The 17,940-nt window shown below is 39.5% G+C and overlaps 4 protein-coding genes across 7 annotated transcripts; 2 read left to right on the top strand and 2 right to left on the bottom strand.

Annotated features, from left to right (window-relative positions):
- Positions 1-394: 394 nt before the first annotated feature.
- LOC137708758 (protein CHLOROPLAST J-LIKE DOMAIN 1, chloroplastic) lies at positions 395-4,628 on the bottom strand. The gene is made up of 10 exons (XM_068447912.2): positions 4,420-4,628; positions 4,117-4,204; positions 3,939-4,043; positions 3,767-3,844; positions 2,947-3,002; positions 2,165-2,222; positions 1,815-1,940; positions 1,607-1,702; positions 1,353-1,424; positions 395-775 (listed from the first exon to the last, which is right to left on the bottom strand). Exons 1-10 carry the CDS (start codon positions 4,524-4,526, stop codon positions 713-715), a joined length of 849 nt encoding a protein of 282 aa, XP_068304013.2. The 5' UTR covers positions 4,527-4,628; the 3' UTR covers positions 395-712.
- Positions 4,629-5,317: 689 nt separating this feature from the next.
- LOC137708480 (DUF724 domain-containing protein 6) lies at positions 5,318-11,138 on the top strand. 4 transcript variants are annotated; one of them, XM_068447564.2, is made up of 10 exons: positions 5,318-5,988; positions 6,793-7,224; positions 7,609-7,720; positions 7,817-7,861; positions 7,939-8,219; positions 8,620-8,694; positions 8,804-8,900; positions 9,494-9,598; positions 10,019-10,177; positions 10,250-11,138. In XM_068447564.2, the coding sequence occupies exons 1-10, from the start codon at positions 5,512-5,514 to the stop codon at positions 10,936-10,938; spliced, it is 2,472 nt and encodes an 823-aa protein (XP_068303665.2). In that variant the 5' UTR covers positions 5,318-5,511; the 3' UTR covers positions 10,939-11,138. The 4 variants fall into 4 exon arrangements, with proteins under 4 accessions (XP_068303665.2, XP_088544945.1, XP_068303667.2 ...); XM_068447565.2 differs by having other exon boundaries at positions 5,420-5,988; positions 7,612-7,720; XM_088688819.1 differs by lacking the exon at positions 8,620-8,694 and having other exon boundaries at positions 5,414-5,988; positions 7,612-7,720.
- A 585-nt stretch (positions 11,139-11,723) lies between these two features.
- Positions 11,724-13,567, top strand: LOC137707740 (pentatricopeptide repeat-containing protein At2g13600). Its single transcript, XM_068446654.2, has one exon. It carries the CDS (start codon positions 11,862-11,864, stop codon positions 13,389-13,391), a length of 1,530 nt encoding a protein of 509 aa, XP_068302755.2. The 5' UTR covers positions 11,724-11,861; the 3' UTR covers positions 13,392-13,567.
- On the bottom strand, positions 13,462-17,940 carry LOC137707738 (putative pre-mRNA-splicing factor ATP-dependent RNA helicase DEAH2). Its single transcript, XM_068446651.2, has 7 exons — positions 17,404-17,940; positions 16,281-16,483; positions 15,094-16,178; positions 14,557-14,682; positions 14,231-14,469; positions 14,006-14,124; positions 13,462-13,885 (listed from the first exon to the last, which is right to left on the bottom strand). The coding sequence occupies exons 1-7, from the start codon at positions 17,698-17,700 to the stop codon at positions 13,762-13,764; spliced, it is 2,193 nt and encodes a 730-aa protein (XP_068302752.1). The 5' UTR covers positions 17,701-17,940; the 3' UTR covers positions 13,462-13,761.

The raw sequence follows: 17,940 nt of genomic DNA, 5'->3' as shown, positions 1-17,940 counted from the left end.
ATTTTGAAGTTGAGAGACTAGATGTCCAATTTGATTCCATAATATGATTCGCTAGTGAATAAGGTACTTATTACATGTGACACATGCATGCGACAGCTGAAACCTGAGTCAGATTTATAAGATTTTGCCCGGCCTTAAATAAGTGGCTTTGAAAAGTAAGCGCCACAGGAACCGAACCAAATTGGGGGTTGAAACTTAAGTCAGATATCTAAGTGGGAAAATCTTGATGAGAGTTGCTGTACCTGGATTTTGTGCACCTTCCTTCTAACCAGTCTGGATCTAAATTATACAACCTCTTTTCTATTCAAAATAGTCCCCCCTACGGAAAAGAGAAGGCAAGATGAAGGGGAGTGAGGTTGCTTTTTGGTTTGCAGTATTTTTGGAGAAACCACTCTGAACACAACAAATAAAGAGGCTTTCTACATTACATAATGTAATTTCTAGTGATCTTCAAACATTTCATACTTGAGAGGTAACGTAAAGCCGCAACGAAGAAGTTAAGGCTGAGGAGTAGTAATTGTTTTGTATTACTGCTACATCAGTCACTAAAACAACTCAAAACCAACCAACACCAATTAGAAGGTATCTACACGAGATAAAACTGAACTTCGAGTTGCTTTCCTGTCAAAATTCCAAGGTACAAAAGAGAAGAGCATCTCATGAGATAGCTTGCTGCCATGTCGATCTTGCCCAGATTCACAAACATATTTCATCACCTATAATATGATGCCATAATGTAGAGCATGAACGCAGTTGCTGAAGTGATTATCAATTCCTGCATGCACAGAGATATTTTCACAACGGTAAATACTAAATATTATACAACCTGTCAGTTAATTTTTTTACTCGCCAACATTTCACATCGTTTGTTTACAGAAGTGCTTAATTGCTGAAATGAAGCTCAAAACTGCTTTATAGACTTAATAAACTAACTTTTATATATAAATACTCAAATAGTCATCACTAGACTATCCAAAAAATCTTTAGGAAGGTCGCTGATCAAAATAAAGAAGTATGGATAATCCTCTGTGGTTCATCCTAATTTCCCGATTTACCCTGTGACCTTGTCACCTCTATTCCCGCGTGCTTGTGAAAAGTGTTTCAACAAAATAAGTATAAAAGGAAAATTTTACCCCAAATTTAATTTAAAATCTCACTCTGAAAGGATCTTCAAAGTTTTGAAAATCTGATAACATACTAGAAGTTGACTTTGGATTTTGGGCGGATTGATGGAAAGGAAGCAAAATCTGAATTTCTCTCTAAGTCTTGACCAAAATTGCAATGGCTAGAATTACCTTCTTTTAGTGTAGAACAAAGTATCGAATAAATACAAAGATATTACTAGCCAATACCTGGTTATTGTAAAGAGCAGCAGGAATGTAGCTACCCATATACTCGATCAAATTCAGTGCAGTAGTGTATCCCTGCAAGAAATTAACAGAGACTTTGGTGAAATGAACATAAAGGAGAGGAACTAAATTTTTAAGATAATCAGATATTGAAATCAGTAGCAAAATAAACAATCAGAACAGAACTGAAATCCCCCCACTTATACCCCCTCCCTGGCAAACACTAGTGCACCAAGAATTCAAGCAGCATAATATACCATAGAAGCAATCGCAATACAGCCAAACACTAGTGCAAGTGAACGGAGCAGCCGTTTTCCCATTCGCAATCCCCTCCCTGCATCCTCACCATCTTCCTGCATCAATAGAATTATTAGGTTGAAATGCAGCTTATCATAAGTTTCTACATATAGTTTCAAAAAGTAGCACGAATGGAGGACATGCAATCTAATCAGAAATATGACTCACTGTATATGTTGGAGATACAGGCGGTTCAAAGGATTTCAACTTCTCGAAAATCCGATAAACAAATGCAAAAGTTAAAAATTGCAGGGGTTTATATTCAGCATTCCGCTTGATAAGAAGCCAAGCTACCTGCAAAAGATGGGAAGAAGGTGAGGATAAGAAAAATTCACGGAATAAAGCAAAATACAAAATAGAAGCCGGAAGGGTTAAGTTATTGAAATATATAAGTTGTGCTAGCTAATTGCCATGCAACTTCAAGAGTTGTTCCATAGCCAACAGCATGCACCAAGCAATATTTTCACAAACAATAAAGGATAAGAATCATATGTATCAACCATTCCCTAAATACTTACAAATACAGCAGATATTGCCAGGTTGATGCGCATATCTTGTACAGAAGACTTGGTGAACCTGTAAGCAAATAGAAGTCCAAAGATTAGAGCATAACGTGCCACCATTAGACTACATATATACTCTGAAAATAGTCAACATATCAAACGTGGAGGAAAGAAACAAGAGCTGGTTTCAGTTTTTAATTGATAAATGTCATGCACCATCCCGTTTCCAAAAATTTTAAAGCAGAATAAAAAGGAAAATTTTCTGAATATTTGTATCATTTTCCATATTGAGAGCTCATAAGAAGTTTGTGTTTTTAAGCATGCACTATCTCTACTAATTAATAAAACACACTTTGTCAACCAAAATCCTATGAAATTACCAATTTAACCCTCTAATTAAAACAGAACATGAATAAGAAATATGGGGCAGAAATGTAATTTCACACAACCAAATTTTTCTTTTTTTTTCAAAACCTCACCTACATGTAATTCTAACATATCTCTAATTTAAAAAAAAAAAAAAAAATTCTCACGCACTTTGTGTGTGCCCATATGCTAGTATTAAATGAAGCAAAGAGTAAATCCGCATTGCAAAAGTACCAGCCTCTATCAAAGTGGCCACGGGTAAGCAATAGGATTTCCGGAACTAACTATTAAGGTAATCCAACCTACTTATTTCTTCATATAAATAGATTACATGCTTTAAAATGTATCAAAATCAGCAGCCACTGATATGCATCTTCTTAGCAACATTTTCCAATGCTACTTATCAGTAGTCACATGCTGCAAAGACAAACCTAGGCCCCCATGGTACAATTGGTTGCTTATCAGCATATTTGATGTCTTTTGAAACCTGAAATTCAAGAGTAATATAAGAGGAACAATCAGTACAAGGAAGAGAAAAGACACGAAGATAATTAATCAACCTGAAATTTAAATTATCAAAAAGATAAAATCTAGAAGTACGTAGAAACAACTTAAGGGCTATTTACACATAACAGTTTTCAATGAAAATTTGTAGACCAGATTTTTTACTGTTGTACTATAACAAGTATTCATTCTAAGCTTCAAATCTTACCAAGCAAAACTTACAAAGATGATAATGATAGTGGTTAATTTAACTTCAATATTCTCTTCACCACTATATTTATCAATCCTATCTAACCCAAATCAGATACCAATGTATATCGTACATGTTTCTGTAAAATGTAAAGTCACCCGTGTTTCTTCCCATTCCACTACTTTAATTATCTGTAAGACAATATTTGTGCTTGGCATTTAGCATCTCTTCAGGATCCAAGTTCCTCATTATTCCTATATGCTGCTACCATGAAAAGTGTTATCTTGGAAGGAAAACAAGTCCAGAGTAAAGCAAATCCATTTCCATTAAGAACCACACGCTCTCAAAATTGTTGCACGCGTTGGAGTTAATCCACCATTAGTGACTGTTTAAAGCCTGTATAAAGCCGTTATACTATAGAATACAAGGTCAAAACAATAACTTAATCCCTAAAGAAACCACAGAACGTCATTTTTCAACTTCCAATTTCTCTCATCTCACCTTTGATGAATAATGTCCACCCCAGAACTAGAAAATTAAAATACGGCTGCATGTACCTTGAAGGAACCAAAGGTTACACCTTTCTTCCTATTAGTTAGCTGTGCCATCATAACTTTGTCATATGCTTTCTCCAGCTACATAAATGATTACATAGTTATAAGAACACCGTTCATAAGACGGTTGCAACCGAACATTTAGAAAAAAGACATAGAGAGTTTTGAAAAGTACTCTAGCAGCAGTTGCATCATCACCACTCCTTACGGCCTCCTTATGTTTTTTGGTATATACTGCCTTGATCATCTCAAATCCCTCAAATGGGCTCACACCGAGAACCTGTGAGATAATAACAGTCAGTCACTTGCAACATCAATTTCAAGGGTCCATACAATTCACAAAATGGAATTACCTCATATGGATTCAAATTACTATCCGGATTAGAACTTCCAGCCGCAGACGCAGCAGCACAAATTACCCTTCTATTCTGTGGAATTGTTCTAGAAACATGATAATTTTAACACCCTGTTGCTATTTCTATACATTCAAAACATGAACAATTATAACAACATTTGCAAAACAAAACAAAAAACAAACAGAGACCCAGCATTCGAAACAGAAAACGAAACTTTCTACACATCAAAAAAAAAAAAAAAAAAAAAAAAAAAAAACTTATCTCAATTTTCTCACCAACCAAAGAGAGTGATTGAATTACCTGACAAAAGAGGGTGGCAGCCTCAACTCTGGGACATTGGAGCGGAAATTCCTCTGGGAAAATTGCAATTTGGGGCAGAGAAAAGCATGGGAAATCGCCAGAGCCATTTGCAATGTGGAAAATGAGTTTTGGTTTGAATATTTGGGTTCAGGGTTTTTCGAGCAGAAGAAGCAGAGGGAGAAGCAAAGCTGGAAAACCCCATTGGGTGACCCCTCCAAAGGGATTAGTACAGTACAGGCCAGCAGACAAGTACCAAAATACATACGGAATACGGAATACACGTAATAATACTTGGGCCTAACAAGATTAGTACGCGGACTAATATAGTAAGTGGGCTACTCTTCTGGATGCAGTTGGGCCGGATTGGGCTCCATCATCGCGAACAGATTTTTACTTCATGCTACGTGAAATTACGGGTATACTCATGTTGTGAGTCGTATAAAAACTTAGAAGAGTACTTCATGAGCAAGTGTTTAACTAACTCTCAACAATATACATGTCAAACTTGGATTAGATCCTTCAATTTGATGTAAATAAGGGCTTCAAAAGGGCAAAACTTTGGAACCTAAATGATGTAGAACAATTAGCGGACTAAATTATAGAACCAATTGACATGCGCAAGCTAAAGAAAATGATTGTTGAGAAATATGAAGTTGGGGCGCACTCGTGTATAATTTGGTCCACTAAAGGAGAAACTTTGAAGACTTCGTCCAACTTTGAACTAGAATGAATATGATAGTTACCACGCATCATGCATGTATGTAACCGTTGAAACTTGAGTCAGAATTATGAGATTTCATTCATGCGTAAACGGAAACTCTGTCAGATAAATGTATATGAAATTTACCACATAACATACATGCATATTGCAGAATCTTTTCTCGTAATCAGTGTGTTTATCTAAACGGAAACCCAAAACCAAAAGCAGTTTATTAAACAGAGCTGCTGTAAATCTTGGTAACAGTGTTTATCTCTCACCGTGCCAGGTTTGACCGTTCAAGATTGGAAAAGAAAGTAGGTCTATTACCCTACGGTTCTTACCCAAAGCACCCAGAAAAAGAAACCTAGTTTAGCGTCTGCCACTCAACGACAATGGCGGGCTCGGAGGGCAGAGAAGAAGAGCAGCAGCAGCAGCAGCTCCAATTGTTCAGCGTGGGCTCAGAAGTAGAAGTGAGGACCGACGAGGAAGGGTTCAAAGGCGCATTGTTCAGAGCCACCATTGTCACAAGCCCCACAAACTCCGCCTCAAAGAAGAGGAAAAGGGCGTTGGTCGAGTACAAGAACTTGGTCACGGAAGACGGGTCTAAGCAGCTCAAGGAGTACGTCGATTTGGAGCACCTGAGGCCCACGCCGCCGCAGCTCGCTGACCGGAATTTTGAGGAGGGAGATGTGGTGGATGCGGATTACAGAGATGGGTGGTGGACTGGGGTCGTAGGGAGGGTTGTCGAGAACAATTCCAAGTACACCGTCGTCTTCGACAACCCTCCGGATTTGATCGAATTTCAGAAAGAACGTCTCAGATTGCATCAAGATTGGGTTAATGGCGAATGGGTTCGGCCAAATAAGCAGGTAATTGCTAATTCTTTCTATGCGTTCGACACTTATGTTTTCGAAACTTATGGGTCTATGCAATGCAGTTATCTGAATAGGAAGTAACTGCATTGATGTTTCCCCTTTCTTGTTTCTAGTGAGTTCTTTTTATTGGCGGCTAAGAATTGCAAATATGTGTTATGGGTTAATTTTCTGGAAAATTTAGTTGATGCTTGGTTCCCTGCAATTGTTGTAAAAGAAAATGAGGATAATACCTTTCTGATGAAGTATGATGATTTAGATGCTAGGGTTCAGAAAGATATTGTAGATTTTCAGCATGTTCACCTTCCCTCATATGTTATTTTTCTAGGCGGGCTGGTGTTATTTCCATCCAGTGTTCTAGCCGAGAGGATGAGGATGTGCACCGCAATTTTAAGCATAGGATTAAAAATAAGGAACTAGTTTCTTAGAGTTAAGATGGCAAATGGTTGGTGCATTGAACGTGTAATCCCTTTTCTATTTAATGTTTCCATTACGGAAAGGTTCAATATCTCTCCTGGAAAAGAAGAGAAGAGACCGGGGGGTTATCGATATCTCCATTAAGGAAAGGTTCAATATCACTCTGCATACAATGGAAAAACAGCCTTTTTTTACTTTTTAACATATGGAATGATGCCTCCTGTAGCATACGAACCCAATGTACAGTAATCACTTGTGTCTTGGTTAAAGGTCATGAAGTATGCCAATGCAAAATACTTAGTTCTTGATTTAGTTGAAGTTTAGCCAGTGCTCCCAGGGAATATATTTATTTGTTGGTAACTAATCAATTTAATTTCGTTCCAGGAAGTATTGGCTGCTTTAGATACTCCACAAGAATTAGAGCATGTGTTGCCTGCTCAAAAAGATTCTAACAATCTTGAAGTGGCTACTAAACTAGAAAATTTGAGTGCTGCAGAGGAGAATCCTGAATCAACCAATTCAGGGAAGAAAATGGAGCAGCCAAGTTATCCACGAAGCGTCAAGGACAAAAAGATGTTAGCCCGCAATGGTAGTGCTACAGACTCGCGTCCGGTTAAAAAGTTGAAGGACGACAAGGCAGCCGAGCCCATATTATCCATTACAGCACGTCAATTGAGGAAAACGCCTGACAATAAAGAAATGCCCCAGGAATTACCTCAACTGAGCACAGGAGTTAGGGGAACAAGACGCACACGGAAACCTGTTGTACGCCATCAGTTTATTAAAACAGAGAGCCTGCTGGGGAAAAATAATGTTGTGAGTTGAATGTCTTTTCTTAACCTTTATTTGGTTGTATCATTCATGTGATGCAACTTGCCATTCATGACATAATGTTTGTGGATTCCATGAAATCGGCATAATGTTTGTGGGTTCCATGAAGTCGGTAACACACATAGAGGATGCGCACGTGCACGCACTTTTTTTTTTTTGTGCCTAAATGATTGATTACGGCGACTAGTAGCAATACTATGTAAACATGAAATAGATAGGAACAAAAAAAGATTCTGAGTAAACCACATGTAATGGAATGTAGTCCTACATCCCCTTCCCTGATGGGCAATGATGAAAGTCACCATTTCGGTTTCGATTTCCCATGAACCACTGTTTAGGAATTAAGATCAACATATTTTTTATGTGTAGAAGACTAAGCAAGAGAAGGACGGTGAAGTGAATAGCCAGTGGATTCATCCCGTAGCAAGTAAAGGAAGGCGCACAAAATCTCAAACTGGAAGTCGATTGATCTCAGAAGCAGGTAAAAGAGAAAAAAAAGAAGGTACATATGTCCATCAGTAGACCATGCACTGGTTAGGCTTCTTATGAAAGAAATCTGGTTCTTCATGATTTTCAGGGTATGTCTGTGCGCTGCCTAGCCAAAAGAGAGAGAAAGAAAAGGGTATATATGTTCATCAATAGACCCTGCACTGATTTAGTTTCCTATTTGAGAGTAATTTGGTTATTAATGATATTCAGATAAGGAAGCGTCTGCAAATGTTTCTTTGGCTGGACAAAATATTCAGAATGAGGGTAATATTAAAGAAACTGAAGTGCCTCAAACTATCGGGACAACAACTAAGGGCAAGGAAGTTTCACTGGCTGAAAAACCGGCTCAGCTACCTGATCAAGAGTTGCAAGTGAAAGATCTGAAAAAGAGTGCAAATGAACCTGCAAAACCAGCTCAGCTACCTGATCAAGAGTTGCAAGTGAAAGATCAGAAGAAGAGTGCAAATGATCCTGCAAATGAAAAGAGCATGGTAGGCAATATACAAAAAATTGATACGTATTAGTCAAACTGCTTGGTGGGTTCTCCCAGAAAGCTAGAACTTCACGGTTCCCATTTAAAAAAAAAAATGGAACTCATTTGATGTGATTAGCCGTGTCACTTCTTGTGGGCAAGGTGATTGTTGTCGGGTGTTGGTTGTCCTTAGCTTGACTAAACTTGATTTGATGACTCAATTCACCAATTACTAGAGAAAAGGATATAAATGAAGTCAAGAAAAAAAAAACTTGTTTCATACGAATGAAGTTTCTATTTAATTATTTATCTCATATCTCATTCAAGTTTGTCAAATGAGGAACCTAAGTCATTAGGGATTTTTAAGCTATCAACATGGCAACATTGGTTATTTTCTAAAATAAGCTATCAACACCCAGGTTATGTCAGCTGAACTTGGCAGCGATTCAATTTTGGCTAACCTGCTCCGTACCCTGGTTACTTTTCCAGACATGGTATAATCATGGAGTGAGAGGTCCTCAGTGAAAAGTTAACTCTTGTGTACTTCTATTTGCTTTTCCACTCAATGGTATTGCCTATGGATGTTTGCCTGTACTTGAGCAGGTGTTTAAGCAGCAACCAGCTGGAGGAAGTAGTCATAAAAGAAAGAGAGGCAGGCCTCGAAAGTTAGCGGTCGTAAGGTCGCGAGCTTCAGACGGAGGTAGAAAGTCCTTAAAACTAAATTCATTGTCTGATATTTTAGATTCGGTCAAGTCCATTTTAAGTTCTTGCTTTTCAATGTATTTCAGTTGTGCCCCTTTGGTTTTAATTGAACATTATCAACCATTTAATTATCTTATTTGTCAATGTGGTCCTTCTGGTTAATTTAATCCTACATTTTGCAATTGGAGAGAATGATTTGGGTGCAAATGCGATCCTATGTGAGGCTCAAATTGTATCAGAGTCATGCAGATGCTTGTCTAACATCCTATCAAGTTATTGGAAGTGGATGGATGGACAATTGCTGGGGAAATATTGAACAGTTATTTTTATTTTCTCAAATGATATAAGTACCAAGTTGCGATATAATGACCTACTCAAATATGAGTTTAACCAGAGTTATCCTCCTTATACCACCATGCTACAAGTGGGGATATATATATATATATATATATATATATATATATATATATATATAACATTGCTCAAGTTGAAATGAGATGGAACAAATTTGGCCAGCTTATCCCTAAAAGAAAAAAGTTGTTACTTTGACCAATTAATTCTTGGGTAAATAACCATGCTTTTGAACTGCAGTTAAGGGGCAGAATATGTCAGGAAATGTTGCTGACAAAAATGATAAGAATGATCAGATGCCTGAGGAAGCTACTTTGCATGTGCTGAGGGGGACGGATTCTACAGGTTTGAGATTGTACAACTTGATTTCGTTTTAAGCCTATCAGTGAGGAAATTTTAACATTTTCATTGATGGGAACAATAAAGTTAATAAAAAAAACAACATATAACTATATGAGCAGCACGGTTACTCTTCCCTACCAGGGATAACTGAGAATGTTGTATAATTTTTAGTTAAGCAACTTGTAAAGCATTAAGGAATGACATGAAGCAAACCAGAATTTGAAATAATTACCGGAAGTTTGAGACTTGGAAAAGAATTGTGCACACAATTTAATTGATCAACAAGGTGGTCTAGGTAAACATTTTTCTATTTTCTGTATAACAACTTTCTCAGTGAGAATTAAGGCCAAAGTAGTTCTTATTATTCGATTGACCTTGTTTCCCCCTCCCTTTTAACTGGAACACTTTCTGGAATTTGTTTAGCTGCAAAAGATGCCTCTAAAAGAAAAACAGCCGATTTTCCTGGAAGGTGCAAAATAAAAGAAGCTGCACCGATAGCATCTGATAATCCAGATGATGATGATAAACCTCTATCCATGTGGTTCGGGGGGATGCAGCATTCTGCGTACGTTGGTGAATCAAGTAAGCTGCTTCATATATTAGTTATTTTTCTGTTATAGTAATTAGTTTGACTATATGTGCTCTTCTTTCTAGGACCATCCCCGGATGCAAATGTCAACCAGCATAGTGATAGAGTAGAACCAGTTGAGGTAGCTAGCAAATCTCCTGCAGTTGATGCGGTCAGTGACTGCAGGCCACATGAGAAGCAAGGGTTGCCTTTTGTTAAGAGCTCCCCTGTGTGGAAGACAATTGAAACGTTGGAAGTATTCAGGCTTTTCCCCCAAAATCCTCATTTCCGACCTCTGGTTGAATGCAAAGAGGAATACCGCGAGGGTTCAGCAATTGGAAACATGATAACCTTTTCCAGTCTGGCGGATAAAATATCCAGGCTGCAGTTCGACGACCATCAAAGTGTTTTTTATAGCATTTTGGAGAGTCTTGTTGACTTGGAAAATTATGGATTCAATGTTACAATTCTACGCGGGCGGGTGAATGATCTGCTCTCTGTTAAGGACAAGCAAGGGCGGTTTCAGGTCGAGTCAAGGGATGCTGAACAGAAGATCATGGAGCATTCTCGTGAGAAGACCAAACTTGTCGAAGAGGCTGACTATATTGCGAAGAAAATAATTGAATTGCAGGACAAACATGCTTCAATCAAGTCAGTAGTGGAGACCAAAGATCATGAGATTGCTAGATTGCGAATGGCTTTGGATGCCATGAATGAAGGCATTCAGAGCGCCCGGAGTGATTTTGAAAAGCTAGCTTTGGCTCCCATGAATTAGGCCGCGCACAGCTCACAACGCACAACGGGAGTGATTAAACTTTGCTTCTCAGATTAGGGATGTAATGCTTAGGTATCGATTCGGACAATTGCTCTACTTGTATTAGGGATGAGTTGCATTGTGGATTGTGTCGATCATTTATATTTTACATGTTGCCTGGATTCTCCGGGCGAATAAAAACGCGGCTTTTATTTTGCTTTGCGATTCTCATTTATCCCTACATATTTACTTTGGGAGTCCTGGGGAGCAAGAGTCTTATTGCTCTCTTCTCATTAGTTCAAATTCAAGTGTTCCTTTATGCCCTATATGAGGAGAAATTCTTAAGGCCTGATACCGGATTACGTGTTCGTGCTGACTTTAGACACAAAAACCACCCCATGACCCACCATCCTATAAATTGAGACTCACCACTACCCAATATAATGACTTCACCCCCTCTCACACCACTCACTCTATAAGCCAGACCTAAAATCCTTTTCTATGCGAGAAATTTAAAATCTCACTTAGGGTTAACATTAGTGAAACGCATGGATATCGGCCCATGTAATGCATGTTGAAGATTTTCGTTACTGGCATATGTTATAGCTTATGCCATGTCAATCAATTTAACTTTTATTTTATTTTATCATAAAATAAAATTTGTAAACTTTGAGTTAATTTATCTTTATATTATCGTAAAATGATTACGACAATGACTTCAATACTGGCGTATGTTATGGCTTATGTCATGGTCAATTAATTGTGATCGAAATAAGATTTCACCTTTCTACAATCTTTGGATTAAATTCTCAGTTCAATCTTATCCATTGGATTATTTCACTTCAATATGGTACGTGATGCTATCGTCACATGAACTAACTTTCAGCGCATGTTTGTCCAAAAGTTGGAGAATTTGATCTGAGCATATTAGCTTACTACGCGTGATGCGCAGGTTAGACAAAACCTCGCTCCTAACAAACTACCGCCAGCTTTGTACGCTTCCGGCAGCCAGTTTCCCTGCATCCCATAACATTCTGTCATGTAACAGAAAGATTGCAGAGTACGTGAGAAATGACCAAACGCCAATTGCACAGGACCTGTTCGATCAAATGCCCGTGAGAGACGTCGTTTCGTGGAACACCATGTTGTCGGGTTTGCAGAAGGCCAAAAACCCACACGGAGTTAATCGATGTTTCTTGCAAATGACAAGAGATGGATTCAGACCAAACGAGTACACCGTCTCGATAGTACTCAATGCGTTTTTGGGCACAGCTTTTAATGTTTTGGTCTCGCAGGTTCATGCCGTTGTAGTCCGCTTGGCGCTCAACTCGAGTGTGTTTGTTGGGTCAGCGCTGATGAAAGGGTACGCAAATGCGGGCAATCAGGTAGCTTTAAGCGGAGTGTTTGATGAGATTTCAGTGAAGGATGTCTCGTCTTGGAACTCTTTGGTTTCGAGTTACATGGAATTGGGGTGCATCCATGAGGCTCAGACAGTTTTTGACGCGATGTTGGAAAGGAACGTTGTTTCGTGGACTAGTTTGGTGAATGGTTATATCAGCAATAAGAGGGTTAACAAAGCTCGCTCTGTTTTCGACAAGATGAGCGAAAAGAATGTGGTTTCATGGACTGTTATGATCAGTGGGTACGTGAGAAGCCATAAATTTGTGGATGCTTTGGATCTTTTCGTCTTGATGTTGAAATCTGGGACCCGGCCAAACCATTTTACATTTTCAAGCGTGCTGGATGCATGTGCTGGTTGTTCTTCACTTGTCTTGGGACAGCAAGTTCACTCAAGCATCTTAAAGTTCGGTGTGCCGGAGGATGTCATCATGTCAACCTCGCTTGTTGATATGTATGCGAAATGCGGAGACATTGGCGCGGCACTTTGCCTTTTTAGATCAATGCCAAGGAAAAATCTGGTGACATGGAATTCAATTATAGGAGGTTATGCCAGGCACGGACTCGCTACAAGAGCATTGGAGGAGTTTCAAAGCATGACCGAGTGCGGTTTTAGGCCTGACGAAGTAACGTTTGTAAACCTGTTATCGGCTTGTGGGCATGGCGGGATGGTTGAAAAAGGCGAAATCCTGTTTAACTCCATGAAAGCAAAGTTCGGACTTGAACCAAAGGTCGAGCACTATGCTTGCATGGTTGACCTGTATGGGAGAGCAGGTGAACTAGAGGAAGCCGAGAAGTTGATACAAGTGATGCCATTTCAGCCAGATGTGGTGGTTTGGGTCGCATTGCTTGGTGCATGTGGCTTGCATTCAAGTCTCGAACTTGGCGAGTTGGTTGCTACAGAAATTGACAAACTGGGACATGCCCATCCCGCAAGTTATTCGACGCTTTCAAAGATTCACGGCGAAAGAGGAGCATGGAACAGCGTCCAAGAGTCTAGGAAGACGATGCAAGAGAAAGGCATTCGAAAGCAGAAAGCCGGTAGCTGGGTCGAATCTCCACGAGGAATGAGATGAACAGATACATGAAACTGACCAAACACATTAAGACTACGAGATCCGAGGTCCGATTTACCCTACCACAACATTTACGCTTGGAAAATAGACCTTCATTGATTAAAATCAAAATATAACCTTGTGTAATACCGTCACATCCATGATCAAATAACAATCGTGAGTACGATACAAAACTATAGATAGACTACGAAAACTAAATTCAAGAAAAATGGTACAGAGACAATGCAAGGCCTTTCCCCAATTACAGCGACAACTGGGATGCTCAAAGAAGCAAATTGCTGAAATCCGATCATTTCAACCAGCTCTCAACGCTTGCTCCTTTGTTACTCAGAATAATTCCGAACTTTCCGAAGATTCAGGACTAAGAGCTTCACTTTCGGTTTTTGTTCTCATCCTTGTCCTCCCGCTTCCTGTATAGCTTCTCAAGAACACGCTTGGCCTCACACTGGGGAAAATTCGCCAAGTCATAGTAGTGGGGTGCTATATCGACTAACCTGTAGACGTGTAATATTTGGAAGATTAGAAACAGATATACTCGAGAGAATAGGGACACAGTTTAAATTCGGGTATTTGGAAAATAATGAAAGAAACTAGAGGGGGAGAGAGAGACTAACCACTCCCCACGAACATCTGTCACTGTACGGATAAAATTCCTGCTTGTCAAAACATACTCGTTGTAGATAACCCATTCTGGCTTATGGTCCAAGCAATTCGACGGATGCAAATGCACCACCTGCGAACAAAGATCATACATATAAGAGGCGGGCACAAACACTGATAAGGGTAAAAAGGGAAATATCATATGGCCTATATGGAAAGTAAAGAGTAAATTTACGTACTTGGTTATCTTTCACTGTCAGATAGTGTCCAGTACGTTCCAGATGAGCAACCTGCATGAAATATCCAGCTAGCATGGCCTTCCTTATGTTGATGTAGTAGTCACGACTATTGAATTCAGTACTGCATAGCTTGAGGTTAAACCGGGCCATAATGCGCACTAGCTGCTGCCTGACGTTGTCTGCAGACTTCAATGCCCTCTGATTGACAAAGTTCTCATAGCACCATGACGGATCCTCATCTACACCATTCAGAAGTAAATTTAATACCAAGAAACTGGATGATCAACTTCAAATCAGTAATGAAACAAACAGATACATGTACTTACTATTTTGCTTGTATGCATGATACACATTCAGAAGCGTGAGATGATCTCCATCAATGTGCCCGAACCTCGCTTTTGCTTCGTCAGCAGCTTTTTGAGCCTCCCTAGGCCGGACAAAGCAATTGGGTACTAAGAAATAAATTGGTTATCACAGACGAGGCCCATGGAACGTTAGCAGATGCATAGAGGCGAGACGACACCATTTGCTTCATGAGATAATACTGAGAAACTGCAACTATATGCATCAGCAATTACTTAAAAATCCATAGGTACATGCCAACCGGGGGCATGGAACCCAGACAAGACAGTTGCTGATGACAACCTAATTTGACACAGTACTACTTCAACCACATGCATAAGCATTAGCATGCAGATTTAGCAGTTAGGATAGTGTGTGCACAAAAGAAAATGTCTGTACACATAACAGACTCAAAGGCATGCAATCAAGAAGCATGCAGCCCAACCTTATCTACTTTGATGTAGATAAGAGCCAAGACAGACACAACTGAGAAAGCAATGACGAAATAGAAAATAAAGTACCTGAAAGCATGGCAGATATTGACAAAATTTCATTTGAGCAGTTGAACTCAGGGCTGACTACCAGCATCTTTGACATCTGAGGATCCAACGGGAACTCACTCATAATCTCCCCTAGCTTGGTCAAGTTACCTTCATCATCCAATGCTCCCAAATAATTCAAGACCTCTAGTGCTCTCATCAATGTCTCAGGAGCAGGGGGATCCATAAAATCAAAATGAACAAGATCATCTATTCCTAGTTTCTTCAAAGTAAGAACTGTATTTGCAAGGTTTGATCTCAAAATTTCTGGATACGTTTGTGGTTGAAGATCATTATTGAAACTTCTCTCAGTATAAAGTCTGAAACATTTTCCTGGCTGAGTTCTTCCAGCACGACCTGACCTCTGATGTGCACTTGCCTTGGAAATTGGAGATACCAACAAGGATTCAACACGCACTCTTGGGTTATAGACTTTTTGTTTAGCAAATCCGGGATCAATAACATAAACAATTCCATCAATAGTCAGAGAAGTTTCTGCAATATTTGTTGACACCACAATCTTCCTTCCAGGAATTCCACCTTCTTTTATGGGAGGAGGAGCAGGATCAAATATTTTCTGCTGCATAGCTGGAGGTAGAGTTGAATACAGAGGCACCACTTTCACAGGACCAACCTGGTCACCCAGATTTCCGATTTCCTTGTTAATTTTGCGGCATGCATCTTCTATCTCCTCCTCTCCCGTTAGAAAAACAAGTATATCTCCTGGGGTCTCATACATATGAATCTGCACAACTGTTCGAATCGCTGCTTCCAGATAATCCCTTTCAGGTTCCTCGGTGTAAAAAATTTCCACTGGATGAAGCCTTCCAGGAACTTTCATGAGTGGCGCACCACTGAAATAACCCTGAAACTTTTCAGCTTCAAGTGTAGCACTCATCACAACCACCTTCAAATCAGGTCTGTTTCTCAACACTTCCTTCAAAAGCCCAAATAGAACATCTGTTGCTAGAGTTCTTTCGTGAGCTTCATCAAGAATTATCACGCTGTATCTTTCTAAAAGTGGATCAGTCATTGCTTCTCTTAAAAGCATTCCATCAGTGAGATACCTGCCACACAAAATGCATAATCTGTAAGTAACTTGTCTTTCCCTTGGGTCTGAGCAGAAATAATAAAGCAATAGAAAAGAGCAGAAAAGATGCTGAGCTTACTTCAACACAGTTCTGGCACTGCTGCAGTCTTCAAAACGGATGCTATAACCAACCTCTTCTCCAATGGTTACATCCATCTCTTCAGCAACACGACGGGATACTGACATTGCAGCCACTCTACGTGGTTGGGTACACGCAACCATCATCTTCTTGCGTTTATCTGAAGATTCTGAATGGACAGCTTCCAAAACAAATTGAGGAATCTGTAAAAGAGAAGTACATAGACAATTGCCATTGTCAGACAATTTCAACAATTCTCATTCTTTACATGACCTTCAGCAAGAACGATACAGAGGAGAAGATAAAATAATCTCACAATCAACTTTCTAACAGGTTTATAGAGCATAATCTATGATTTATAAAGCCCTATCCCACATTCACCCAGATTTTGTGTTGCGGTGTATCCAGGAAGACCTGAAAAGCATGGCTAGGACCGATCTAGGTTCTACCATAATTTTGGCTTTGGTCCTAATGTTACCAGAAAAATATATAAAGTGTCCAGTTTCTTTACATTTCCAGTAGGCAAGTCCTAGTTGTGTTGAGAAAGTGGCACGAAATATAAAGTTCAACCAAATCCTTTATACAGAGCCGATAATTTCATAACTTTACATTCTATTAAGTTAATGGCACTGCCATAAATGATATTATGGTAAAAGCGTACCCTCAGCCAAGGGTGACAAATGTGGTTCAGAAAACGTGGAGAGGTGCATCAGGTAATATCGACCGTCAATACAGAATTAATTCCAATATGCATCATTGCAGTGTACAACATAAGACCGTTAATTAAACTTAACCATTGTCGCAGAGCTTGGCAACTGAGATTTTAAAAGCAATGCACAAATAATTCCAACTACACGGGTTTTAAATATGCCACTGTATTCTTCTCTCTCAACACTACAAAAGCTACTATTATTTCAAATAAACACGAACGGAAAAGCATATACCCATTGCAATTTTGCGAAAAATCAAAACATGTCCGGGAACTGTTTTTACATTTTTTAGTCAACAAAATATTATTTTTTGAAAATACATTACCAAGTTCGAATTTTTATTCAGCTTCCATTATGTATTTCATGCTACAAAATAGGCGAAAATTACAGTAAAAAAGTTTGAAGAAACGAACCTGAGTGGTTTTACCGCTACCCGTTTCACCGACCAAAATGAGAGACTGGCTGGCCTTGAAAGCTTGCAAGAACTCCTCTTTCTGGTGCCAAACAGGCAAAGTCTTCCTCTTCTCAAGGATCTCATAGTACCTCTGAGAGTACGGCTTCCCGGTCCACCGATTGATCAGACTGTTCATAGCGTTTTGGTTGGCAGCAGCTCCTCCGCTGCCGTTCGATTTGTTCATCTTCGCCGATGTGATGGAAGCCTCGTCCACCACGTCGAATAAGCTCACCTTCCTCTTCCTCTCCGTACCCATCAATCAAAAACCCTAACGGCGGCAAAAACCCCCAAAATCCTATCACTTGGATCCTAAAGAGGTCGGATAGGATCCGAAGAGAGAGGTTTTCCTTTCCGTTTTATATTCAGCCCTAAATTTCGTAAACCCTAGAACATGAGAGAAGATGGAGGATTTTGGAGAGGGAGAGGCTAGGGCTGTGGCGGTGCTCAATATTATAGGAGATGAAATTTCAGAATTACGATTGAGTCCCTCCCTCCC

This window comes from Pyrus communis, chromosome 17 (genome assembly GCF_041283825.1).
Source record: "Pyrus communis isolate YQ-2024b chromosome 17, ASM4128382v1, whole genome shotgun sequence".
NCBI classification, from domain to species: Eukaryota; Viridiplantae; Streptophyta; class Magnoliopsida; order Rosales; family Rosaceae; genus Pyrus; species Pyrus communis.
Note: the sequence above shows the minus strand (reverse complement) of the source record. Positions and strands in the feature narration are given on the sequence as shown.